Source organism: Lepidochelys olivacea (genome assembly GCF_965140295.1).
Source record: "Lepidochelys olivacea isolate rLepOli2 genome assembly, chromosome: 6".
NCBI classification, from domain to species: Eukaryota; Metazoa; Chordata; order Testudines; family Cheloniidae; genus Lepidochelys; species Lepidochelys olivacea.
In genome coordinates, this window is record NC_140416.1 from 48,197,226 (window position 1) to 48,209,726 (window position 12,501).

The 12,501-nt window shown below is 42.9% G+C and overlaps 1 protein-coding gene across 4 annotated transcripts in view; it reads right to left on the reverse strand.

Moving 5' to 3' along the window:
- The window catches only part of PAMR1 (peptidase domain containing associated with muscle regeneration 1), a 68,942-nt gene extending 57,765 nt beyond the window's left edge, over nucleotides 1–11,177 (reverse strand). For 2 of the 4 annotated variants that reach the window (XM_084629989.1, XM_084629987.1), the window contains exon 1: nucleotides 10,955–11,177. In XM_084629989.1, the coding sequence (XP_084486115.1) occupies nucleotides 10,955–11,027 (73 nt within the window). In that variant the 5' untranslated portion in view covers nucleotides 11,028–11,177. Of the gene's footprint in view, nucleotides 1–10,945 lie in introns of all 4 variants that reach the window. The other 2 variants (XM_084629988.1, XM_084629986.1) reach the window with 1 other exon arrangement.
- Nucleotides 11,178–12,501: the final 1,324 nt, after the last annotated feature.

Genomic DNA, 12,501 nt, shown 5'->3' on the forward strand with positions numbered 1-12,501 from the left:
TAGCCAGCAGCTGTATTTCCGGAGAGTGTAAAACATGTCCAGGCAGAGACTTGAAGTGACTCTAAAAGAGCTGGGTTGCAAAACTCCCCATGCAAAATATTTATCTGAAACTTGAAAACAAGAACAAGCAAACAAACAATGGACTAATTTATAAGGTTTTAATTGTGGAAGAAAAGGCCATTAGATCCAGGCACAAACTGCACATAAGAAACCAGCTCCAGGTCATGGAAACTGTGAGCAAGAAAGAGCAATGTTATTAAAGAGTGCAAATGGCAGGGGGAAAGGTGTCAGCGAGTGGGTGGGAGTAACTGGTTGACTTAGCAGCACGTCAGTGTAGTGTGGAACTTTTCACCTCTCAGTCACTCGTTTGAGTCCAGTCCCATTTGGGGGTAGTGAGCTGGGATCTGATTTTTTAAGAGATCTTCAACCTAGCCTTTGCTATTGTGGGTGCGTTTCCAGGTCTATCTACCTGGACTGCAGGTTCAATAAGGTACTTATATGTGTGCATCCTTTTTATTTGCACTCGCCGTTATTAGTTAGCACATAAATGCACCTGTAATGTTGGGGCCATTATGGTTCATAAGGCCATTACCATCTGATGGTTGTTCAGTACCCAGCAGGAATGGAGAGATCCAGCCTGGCATCCACAGCTCACTGTGTACTAATGACCCCTTTGTGAGCCATCTCATCAGAAAGCCCAAAGACTCACGTGAGGGTCTCACCCCTCAGGTCGCTAGCCCAAGCCTCCACAGGATCCACACAGCTATTTTCAGCATGCTAACACAAGCCGCACTAATACAAGTCTGTCCACCAGGGCTGGAAGGCTCACTCCCACCTACAGTGTAGACATGCCTATCAAGGCTATTGCAGAGTGGGGTTCAGTTTAGTTTGTCCTGGGAACTGAATTGCTGAATAGGAGAGTCACAGTCTCTGCACTGACCCTAGGACTGGGTTGAAAATGTTGAAAATGCAGGCCTTTGTTCTTAACCTCTTTTTGCCTCTGTAAAAATGATGCTCATATTCCCACTTATATACCATATATCACATTGGGCTGGCACAGGGATGAATCTTGGCCTTTGCATTGTAGCAGCTCCATGGCTAATCATCATGGCCGTCAACCTTTCATTAGCACCCAATATACTCTGCAAATGAATCCACAGCAAGTCAAGTCCTGATGAATGCTCCCTGGCTGTCAGCCTCCAACATCATTTCTCTTTCTTTCCTGCCTAGGATTCTTTTCTTTCTTGTTTCAAATAGACTTATTTCATCTTCACCTTTTCAAAAAGGCGGTTGCCCCCTCCTGCCAAGTGACCTGCTTGTGCCATCCAGCATGGCGTGCGGCAGAAGAACTGAAACAGTTTATTGATCGCCTTGACAGAAGTGTGCCTGTTTTTCCCATCACTGGGATGGTCGGGGCATATGCATGACTCACCCAGTTGCCTCCTTGCCAAACCTCAAATGCAATCCTATCCCAAACTGCAGGACCTCGGAGAACGAGGTGAGAAAGTCCCACAAGAAATTATTTTATTACTACTCGGGAAGGTTCACGTCAGAGGGGTTGACAGAACTACTGTTTGCAATTCAATGGAAATGCAAGCATCCAAAGTTTAGCTTTCACTGTATCCTTCTGAAGAGCTGGAAACCTCTCCAGAGAGGGGTGCAGTCTCTCTTTGCACACTCCGTACCCCCACCTCAAAATAGTTCCATGGTATTTCTTTAAATTTTTAAAAAATAAGCTTTAAAGGGTTTGCACAGACAATAAGGTCTTACTGAAATAAGGGATAGGTGGATGGCAGAGAGACTTTAAATCACCAGCTTTACTTAGAATGAGGGCTGGGAGAGCATGTAGCTCTTGAGAATGGGATATGGGCCTGATTCCACTCTCGTCAAGTCTTGACACTGACTTCAGTGATAGTTGGAGTGAGCCAAAAAGCATCAGCATTTCACTGGCAACCTGGTCATAAGTCAGGGGCAACCGGACTAGTTCCAGGTTGTAGGGGGAGGAAACTGGATGGTTCTAGGGCATTGGGAGTGAGATACAAAACTTCCATATAAACTTTTCAAAAAGTATTAAGCACCTAAATCACATTGAAAATCAATGTGATTTAGGTTCCTAAGTGACAAGGGCTTGTCTACATGGAAAGTTATACAGCTTTTAGCTAAGGTATAGTTATAGCACTACAATTCCCCATGGACACTCTCATTCCCATTTAAGAGTGTGGTTTTTTTGGTAGTACCAGTATACTATACCAGCAAAGTGCTCTGAGGAGGGCTGCAGTTTATACCAACAGAGCTGTGATTTTGCTGGCATAGCTTATTCGACACTCACCCACCCGCCCACCCACCCCCCGTCAAACAAAACAAACTATACTTCTGGAGGTATAATTGCATCTATATTAGGGGCTTTTGCCAGCACAACTGTGTCAGTAAGGGATCAAATCTCATCTCACCTCTGACCAAGATAGCCATGCCAGTGGAAGATTATAGTGTAGACCTAGCTGAAGGCACTTTTGAAAATGCTACCCTGCACCCAGATCCAGGTTAGCATGGACTGGATGACAGAAGAGAATGGAAAACTGGGATACAGAGACTTTCCCTGGTAGGTCAATGGCTCCATACTAGCCATGGTTTGTCAGGGACTGGATGACTCTGGGGGATTAGGAATGAGATATTCATCTCTAACTAGTTAGTTCATTTAATCCTGGTTTTCAAAATACACATCCACACTTTTCTCCCAGTAACTAGAGAGAAAAGGGGGCAGTGTCCCACTTCCCAGACTCTTTATACAAAAATGATACATTAATGCTGTCCAAAATTCACAAAAATAGAGAGAATCCTATGGCACGGCTGGATCCAACAGTCAGATGGTCCCCAAGAGAAAGGAAGAGAGTATAAACACATTGTTATTATTGTTTGAATTACTATGATTTTTCAAATCCTACAAGCTACTTCTGCTTTCTCATGGCTCACTTCCTCAGCTGTAAAATCTAGATAGTGATATTTACCCTCCTCCCTAGTCTATGCTTTGAGATTTAGGGATGACATTTGCTAGATAACAGCTAATGCCTAGATCCTATTGAAATCAGTGGAGGTTAGGAGACAAAATATATTTGTGGATCCAGGTCTAAATTGTTAAAATAATAATAATTAATAAGAAACATTCCTGCAAATATCTTGATGCCACTTTTCAGGTAGCAACATCCTCAAATATACTGGACATAAGGCAAAGTTGTCAAGATAAAATAGTGAATTTATAAAAACCTAATCCCATGTTTTAAAAAAACTAAAACCCATATTACTAATCATAGTTTGGGCACTACCAGTCTTAATAATTAAGCATTAATGAAAAATGAAATACTTCTACAGAAATAACTTATTTTTGACTTTTTTTGTATGCTGTAATTTTTTGACCTTCCTTTATTTTTGCCAATGATAAAAGACTGTTCAACTTCACTTTTGCTTACATTCAGTTTCCTTAGCACATTGTTGCAAAATTTATGTTGCAAACACTCCAGGGGACTATGGAAATCCATTTTAAAAAACTGTTTTCATTAATATTAAACAAATCACAAGTTATTTCTATTTTAATAATGGGTTGTACCTAATCTGGAGGCCTAAATTATGTGACAGTTTTCCCTTTAAGTAACTATGTCCATAATTCTGACAATTGTGCTGTGCAAATTAAGTGTTTTATCATTAAGAGTAAGCTTGAATAGATATACTCCCTTTACATCCCTTTGGATGTTTATATAACAAATTCATGTTAGACGGGAAAAATATGACCCTTATTTTATTTTCTTCTTATTCTATGATACTCATTAACAACTGTTCTCTTGCATGGAGCAAGCTTGTGTCTGAATTTCAAGGAGCAATTTTTAAAAACTCTTCATATTAAACAATGTTCCCTAGTGTAATACCTTTGAAATGACAGGTTTCAGAGTAGCAGCCGTGTTAGTCTGTATCTGCAAAAAGAACAGGAGTACTTGTGGCTCCTTAGAGACTAACAAATTTATTTGAGCATAAGCTTTCGTGGGCTAAAACCTACTTCATCGGATGCATGCAGTGGAAAATACAGTAGGAAGATATATATATACACAGAGAACATGAAACAATGGGTGTTATCATACACACTATAACAAGAGTGATCAGTTAAGGTGAGCTATTACCAGCAGGACCTAAAAGTCTCAATATTACAACAAAAAAACTTCAAAAACAGACTCCAACGAGAGACTGCTGAATTGGAATTAATTTGCAAACTGGACACCATTAAATTAGGCTTGAATAAAGACTGGGAGTGGATGTGTCATTACACAAAGTAAAACTATTTCTCCATGTTTATTTCCCGCCCCCCATCCCCCACTGTTCCTCACACGTTGTTGTCAACTGCTGGAAATGGCCCATCTTGATTATCACTACAAAAGGTGGGGTTTTTTTCTCTCCTGCTGGTAATAGCTCACCTTACCTGATCACTCTCATTATAGTGTGTATTATAACACCCATTGTTTCATGTTCTCTGTGTGTGTATATATATATATATATCTTTCTACTGTATTTTCCACTGCATGCATCCAATGAAGTGGGTTTTAGCCCACGAAAGCTTATGCTCAAATAAATTTGTTAGTCTCTAAGGTGCCACAAGTACCTTTGAAATGAGTTTTTCTCATTTAAAAAAAAATAGCACTGACAGAGGTGAAACCCAACAAGTGGTGATACATTTTCTTTCCCTTTCAGGTCTGTGCTCATTGGATTTAGATTTGCTTTATTTTTTAATTCTATTGTACTTTCATTCTTGATAATATTGCAATCAGTCTCTGGTCCCCATCCTGTAGGTGCTGTGAGCTGAACTGACATTAAAGTCTGTGAGAGCTCTGAGCACACGCAGCAGCTATGTAATTCATCAGCTGTAAACAAAGATAGAATCCTGGCTCCACGGAAGTGAATAGCAAAACTCTCCTGCTGACTGTAACAGGCCCAGGATTTCAGTCGTTGTCTGAGCACAAGCCTGGGAATCAGGAACAATAGCATTCTCATCCCAACCCTAAAACTAATTCTTATTGATCTTGGATATGTCACTGAAGCCATCCTGGGACCCTGGGTATATACTCAAGTGCCTAGCTCCTGATGCTGCACTCTAGATCAAAGCTAGCTTGGGTATGTTTGTGTGTGTTCCAGTCATACTTCTGAATGCAATGTCAACATAAACACAGATCACTAATTTTGGATGCCTTGTATTTTGGGTGCCCCATCTGAGATATCTAGGGACCTGATTTTAAAGGTGCTGCATATCTGCAGCTCCAGTGGATTGCAGCCGTAGTAGTCGGTGATTGGCACCTCTGAAAATCAAGCCCCTTCAAAGTATTTCAAGTAGGGCAGTCAGAAAGTGAGGCTACCAAAATCACGAATCACTGCCGAAAGTGCGGGCCTTTGTTCTACCCTCGTTTTTTGCCTCAGTTTCCACATTGTACAAACAATGCTCGTAATACGCAACTTCCTACAGATGTTGTGAGGATGAAGGCAATAATGTCAACTTTAAAAATCATACTCCTCTCTGAAATGTTTGTACTTACAATTCTTGCCAACAACTAAGATTGTTGAAAGATGATAGGGGAAAATATTTTCCTGTTCTATTCGGTTTGTTTACTTTGTGCATCGGACAGCAACTTTGTGAGGACTCAGAGTCATTGTTTCCCCTGTTTGTTTTCCCTGCTCTTTGTGTTGCATTTCACACAGTAATGACAGTGGGAAGGAAGGAAAACAAAGGGAAAGTGCTTGTATATAAACCACAAAAACTGGTAGGTGTATTCAGGGACAAGTACTGACATTGCTTTTAATTCTTTTTTAGGCATTACTTCGATTCCTGGTTCACACTGTCCCCTTAATTAGTGAATATTTATAAAGACAAAAAGTGCCGTAAGTGTTATTAAATGATATTTTTATCATTATTTAAGCGCTGAAGCTATTTTTAGTTCCAGATGCAGAAGTATATTTGAAGTGGGCTAAACTACCCACAAAAAATACTTTCCATTTAAGTACTGTATTTTTTAAAGTATTGAATAAATTATTTAGTGTAAATACAACTGCCTGCTGCTGGATCAGGTCTGATCAACTGTGTTTTATAAGCTCTACACCAGTGGTTCTCAACCTGTTTACCATTGTGGGATGCATATGCCGCTCTCTGTGTTATATGGGCCTCATCCACACAATGTATAAACTACCTGTATGTCCCTGAGGATGTCACATGGGCCAAACAGCCCATAGGCTGTGGGTTGAGAACCACTGCTCTACACTGATAACAGGCAATGGAGACTCTACTGTAGTTCAAGGAGTGGGGCCTGTTTTGATGCAAGAGGCTCTGAGTACTATCTTTCCAACTGCAATGAGGTATTGAGTGGCCCAGATGTGCAGCAAAGTGACAACTGTGAAGTTCCTGGATGGCTGCAGAATTGTTACTGTGTATTAAATACCGATACCAAGCACCAATTATACCCTTTATAAACACAGGAACTTTGTTTCTTAGCAAGAATACAACAACAAAAACTTCCCATAAGCTTTTCCTCCATAGAAAGGAAAAGAAAGATTGTTAGTGGGGGAACAAATGTCTTTTCAGGTCTTTGTCCTGTCATAAACAGGAATTTCAATATGGTTTTGAAGTTTGTCTCTCTATATGAATGACCTTGCCTGACCCCATCATAAAAAACAACTCTGAAAATACCTCCATGTAACTAAAAACAAGGCCAAGTAAAAGACTAGCAAAAGTGAGGCTATTAGAAAAAGTCTGAGAGTAGCTTCCTATGTGCCGGGGCTGGAAGCTGGCCATCTAGGTGGTATGATGGCAGGAACAGCACATAACAAGAATATTTCTAGGTTTTTCTGGTGCTTGATCTTCATTGCTGACGTGACACCACATGAGTAGTCAGCAGAACTTCCAGCACAGTCTTCCTACACAAGAAAGCCGATGTTGTACCAGTTCTAATCCCAACATGGCAACACCAGCCCTACAAATCCTCCTTGTACAATAAATGCTGCAGTGTTCTACAGGCTACCTCATCCCAGCAAGTATTTCTACTGCCATTCTGGGAACTCTAATTACAGGCAGCCATGACAGGCACTAGGGGGTTCATATTTGCCCCTGTGGCAGCTCTCTGTGCCTTGCTGCCCACATTTCAACAGCACCTTTTTTCCCCAAAGGCAATTTTTATCACACCCACTATTGCCCCATATTGAGAACTTTCTCCCTTCCCCATTGCCTTATACTGAGCCCACCCAAATTCCCTCTTCCCCTTCAGGGCAGGCTGGTTGGGTCACTGGCCAGAATACTAGGCTACAGGTATAGACCACAGCAAACCTTGTTCAGATTCTGACCCATCTCAAGCACCTTCCTCTTCAACCCACATCCTCCCCTCGCCCTGGAAACCTCAAACCCCACCTTATCAGTGCAGGTTTTTGACCAGTCAGGCCAAAATACAGGCCCTAAACCAGAATGAGCAGGATGCCTTCAGCCTCTAAAGCACTCTGGGCCAGTCTGCCCCAACACTGCCCCCCTCTCAGCTTCCCCTGTGTAGTTTTGTATCGGATGGTATTATTACCTTGCTATAGTTAGTTTGCTATCATGAATTTGTTTGAGATGGGCCTGTGACTGGGTAAAACAACCAGGAAAGGGTTAAGGGCTACCTGTCTGTCACATGAGCTAGCAAGGGATTTAAGTGAAAGGTGTAGCTTGCTTCCACCACTGAGAGGAAAGGCTAAAGGCCTCTGAGGACTACAGGCCAGGCTGGGCAGGGGAATTGCTTTGTTTGGTGTTACTTCTGAGTTTTTGGGTTTGATCAAGGAACTGTGCTGAGAGGCCAGGGCCTCAAATGGACTTGGGCAGGACACTGTTTCTTTCCTGAGCTGGAGGGAGAGTCCACCAGCACACAGAGCCCAAGCCCACAAAGCTCAGATCTTTATTAGGATACTGAGCTGAACTTTCCCAAAGTATGGAGGGTGTTGGTGCATTCCATTCTACAGAGAAGGGCAAGCCCCAAAGGTCAAATCCATCTCCAAACAGCCCCAGCATCTGTGGGTGTTTGGAGAAAGGATTTTGGACTGAACTAGTCTCTAGTCTTTATTATGAATTCTTGTCCATCACCCTGAGCACCTCAGCAGGTTTGCTTACAAATAATGTTCCTTGCAATTACACCCAGAGATATCAGGAAAATCCATGAGGCTCCCATCCCAGAGTTTCCGCTGAATTGTTCCCATGGGGATGTGGGATTTACCCCACTCTACACAATGGATTTGGGGTTCTCTCCCTAAACTAGAGCTTCTATATTGCTTTTATGGCCCCTGACTCCATCTCCCTCTAATATATCCATATGGCAAGACTCCCCTGGTGGCTGCTGCCCCTGGAAACTTGGAATGTTGGGGTTCCATCTCACATAAGAGACAGCACCCAAAGTAATAGTGACACTGACAGAATTAAGGTGGGGGTCCTCATGAGTTTGATGGATGGACAATGTACAGGGCACTGATGAGCTGGCAGGGGATCCTGCAAGCCTCGTGTTACCAGGTCTGGCTCTTGGGGTCCTATAAAAGATAATCCCAGCTTTCATTTAGAATGAAAGTCTCTAGCCCTTTGTCCTTGTGAAGAGTCTAAAAATGCATTCAATCTGAGTGACTGGGTCACCTCAGTTTATATATCTGGATGTATCTTGAATGCATTTGGGGTCCACTTCTGCAGCAAGAGACTAGGGGACCTCAACATACGCACACCCTTTTTAGGAAATATGAATCAGCTATACTTCAGGTTTATTCCCAAAATTTTCCCCCACTCCTGTCCCCAAATCCCCACAAACCCTGTACAGCAGGGTGTGATAATCATGGACAGAAATTGGTTACTTCCGTGGGGAGGTGGCAAACCATTGTTTCTGAACCTGCCCCAAAATGTGAAGACTGCTCTGCTCTTTAAAATGGTCCATCTTTTCTGAGTGACCCTGCTGTATGGGGAACTCCCTTCTTGGATCCCCCATCAATTCCTCTAGGTGTATGTCGGGGAAGCACCACATAGTCCCTGCACTCCTCCCCACCACCAGCCATAGCAGTGAAAGAGGAGGAGCAGGAGAGGAGATAGGGCCAAGGTGCTGCTGCATTGAGAGGGAGTCCTACAACCACTGTAGCTCACCTCTTGCCATGCTGGTGTCTACCTTCCCAGCATCTGAAGAATTAGTACCAGCAGGGAAGCTGGAGGTCCATTCCTCCAATCACCAGCCAAGGAAAACCCATTCCACCACCATCATCAGCCTGGGAAAGACCTGCTCCTCCTCCCACCTCTGAGGCCTTCAACAGTCAGGAGAGACCTGCCCACCTCCAGTTCCAAAAAGGCACTCATCCACCACTGACGACCCAGCCCGACACCTGGACTAGAACAACCCACTAGAACAACCACCCCATAACTAGAGACTGTGGGATTATTCTTTTGCCACCAGCAGAGGTTGTGGGATGGATGGACCCACCTGCCATCACTGCTGCTAGGGTAAGGAACAGCTACTGGGTAAGGGAGCCATGTCAGGTAGAGAGGAGAGTGAAGCATGATAACTTGTGGGCTGAGGGTTAGAGACAAAGGGCTAATGCATTTGGGAGGGAAAGCAAAGGAAAGAATTAATGGGTTTTGTGGAATGGGAGGCAGAGTATTTTATACAGGCAATGTTCACTTGTATCACTGAGTCCAAACCTTTTGGAGGGAGCCCCTTCTTAACATTTTGGAAGCACATGACCTTCATAGAAAATGCCCATCCTCCACCCAGGGCCTACCTACCACAGGACCTGGGAGACAAGAATAAAGCTGCGACAGAGGGAAGCCACTCTGTTTATGTCCCTTCTCCCCACCGAGACTGGGGAGGACCCTGAGCCATTATCATGAATACTGTTATTTATAGCTGTTGAAGGCTGCATTATCTGGATCATTGGAGTGTTTACTTGATATTTACCATCATTATTTTTTAAAGAGATACTTACCTTACTGGGAATTCTGATATCACGGGTCTCTCGCAACTGAAATGTGAGCAGCGTTTCTCTAACTTTTTGATACCAGGGACAAACATGCTGCCTTCCTAAACTATGTCAGGGATCTCTCAGGGACAGGCACTGGTCCACAGATTGGTTGTTGAGAAACACTGATTTAGAGGCACCTTACCTCTGAGTCCTCTGCTGGCTTCTAACGAGTTACACTCCTCACAGAGCAGCACGAAGAGCTGACATTAGGAGCCAATGTTTATAAGTAGCTAGAGCCGCATTCACGTGTAAACAATGCACATTCTTAGGAATAATCATAGTAAATGTGTGCTTCTATCGAAATGCTCATTGTTAACCTTATCAAGAGGGAACTGAGTATGCTGGTTCAGCAGAAAGTGGCATAAGAATTTGCTATAAAAAGATCATTCAGCTTTAACAAGGTTTCCCCTTTGAAACACTAATATTGGCAGAACTAAAGCTCAGGTCGGAAACAATGTGTGGCTTTTGTTTTCCTTCTTTCTCTCTTGTTTTTTGTTTTTTTTTTCCCCCTTGGTGTTGGAGCTGGAGAGGAAAGTCTGTCTGTTGCCAAGACAAACAAATTACACTTTACAAATCGTAGACTTAAATGCCCCTTTTATCATTATTTCCTTAGCGCGGTGTGTTAAGAAAATAAAGCAATAAGTAAGTGAAGTGATTGCAGCCCCTTCTCTTGATGGCCATTGGCCAATAAATCCAGCCAGTTGTTTCCCTTTTAAGTCTGTTAAATGTCTCGGGAAATTATCCTGGATGTTTCTCCCTGGTGCCAGCAAAAAATAAATAAATAAATCAGCCCCTTCTATTATTAACATCCCTTCAGATCTCTCCGCTTCTCAGGACAGCAGCAAGAAATCAAAGCCCCCTGACCACAATAAAGGGAAGGGAAACATTCAGCCATGTATAGAATGCACTCACTTACTTACAGTACCTCTTGGCAAGCAGGAGATGAAAAGGAGCTGGAGGAGTGTGAGTCCTATGTGAGTCCAGGGGGCTAGCTCCATGCTGCCCAGGCCAATGCAACGGAGTGACTGCTCAGGGAGTGGGATAGCAAGCGAGCTGCTTTTACTGGGACCTCACCAAGTCCAGGCTGCGAGGCATCTCGGATTTCAGACCTCTGCTCACTCCCATCATCACCAGAGGGGAACTACCTTCAAGAGACTTCTCAGGCATCCAGAAGCACGACGTCACCCCAAACCTCTCCACTGCTGCATTAACCCTTTCTGGGCTCCAGCAGGCAACCCACTTAATGGAGGCTATATGTGGGGGGGGAGATCAATAAAGGGGAATAATGCTTACATTTAGACAGCAATTTTCATCTTCAAAGGGAAGAAATTATAAAGGAAAAAAATAATTTCTGTATGTCTTACCAGCTAGTGTAAATGAGCAGAAGGTGCCTGTATCCCCAGTAGGAGATGCTCAGTGCAAGGTCCCTTTAATTGTGCAGGAGGTTGTGTGCTGGTGGAATGATGCACATTAGTGAAAGGCTGGGCATGCTCTGTGCATGGGGAGAGCACTCCTACTATCCCCACTAGTGGCTAGGAATCCTTGCCATGTGAAATGTGCTGCTCGAGGATGCCTCTGTCATAACGTATCCTGAAGAAGAGTTCTGTGTAGGCTTGAAAGTTTGTCTCTTTCATCAGCAGAACCTGGTCCAGTAAAAGATATTGGACCCATGTACCTTGTCTCTCCTGAGACCAAGATGGCTACAACACTACCACTATAACACACATTTTTATGCAGGGATCAAATAATGAATAAGGTTTTATAAAGATTTGTTCCACTATGGCTATAAAATGCAAAGTGCAAAAGGAATGGCTCGAAATAACCTACCCTAGGGATGGCTGACAAACTCTTTTGACAGAATCGTTTTCTACTGGAAAATGTAGTTTTGTTGAAATCTAAATATTTCAAGGGAACACGTCAATTTCAACTTCATTTTCAAGGGAAGAAAGTCAAAACAATTCATTCTGACTTTATCGTTGCATTTGAATTTGGTTCAACTTTTATATTATATTTTAATATTAGATTATATTTTATATTTATAATGCTTTGTATTATAGTCTAATATTTCAACATTATCAAAATGAAGTGTTTTGATGGTTCCAAGCTGAAAATTTCTACTTTTTGTTCCCATTTAGAACAAAAGCTAATTCAATGTTGGAATTTCCTGCTGCATAGAAATTCTCTTTTCTGACCAGCTCTACCATGCACCTACATCTCCCCATAAGGCTCTAGGTAGCTTGGGCAACTTCAAGAATCTCAGAGCAGTAGCCAGTGGCATAAACAACATGCCTCCATGATCCACCCCTCCCAACTATTTTCCGTACTGTCACAGAATCCTCCCCTACTGGTGGCTCCTCATCTGCCCCCCAGCCCCTGGCAGGAGGAAGAGCAGCTGTAGACCTGCGATAAAATCTAAGGAGTTGGCAGCACAGGTTTTGATTTCACTTTGCAAGAGTGCATGCAAATAATGTT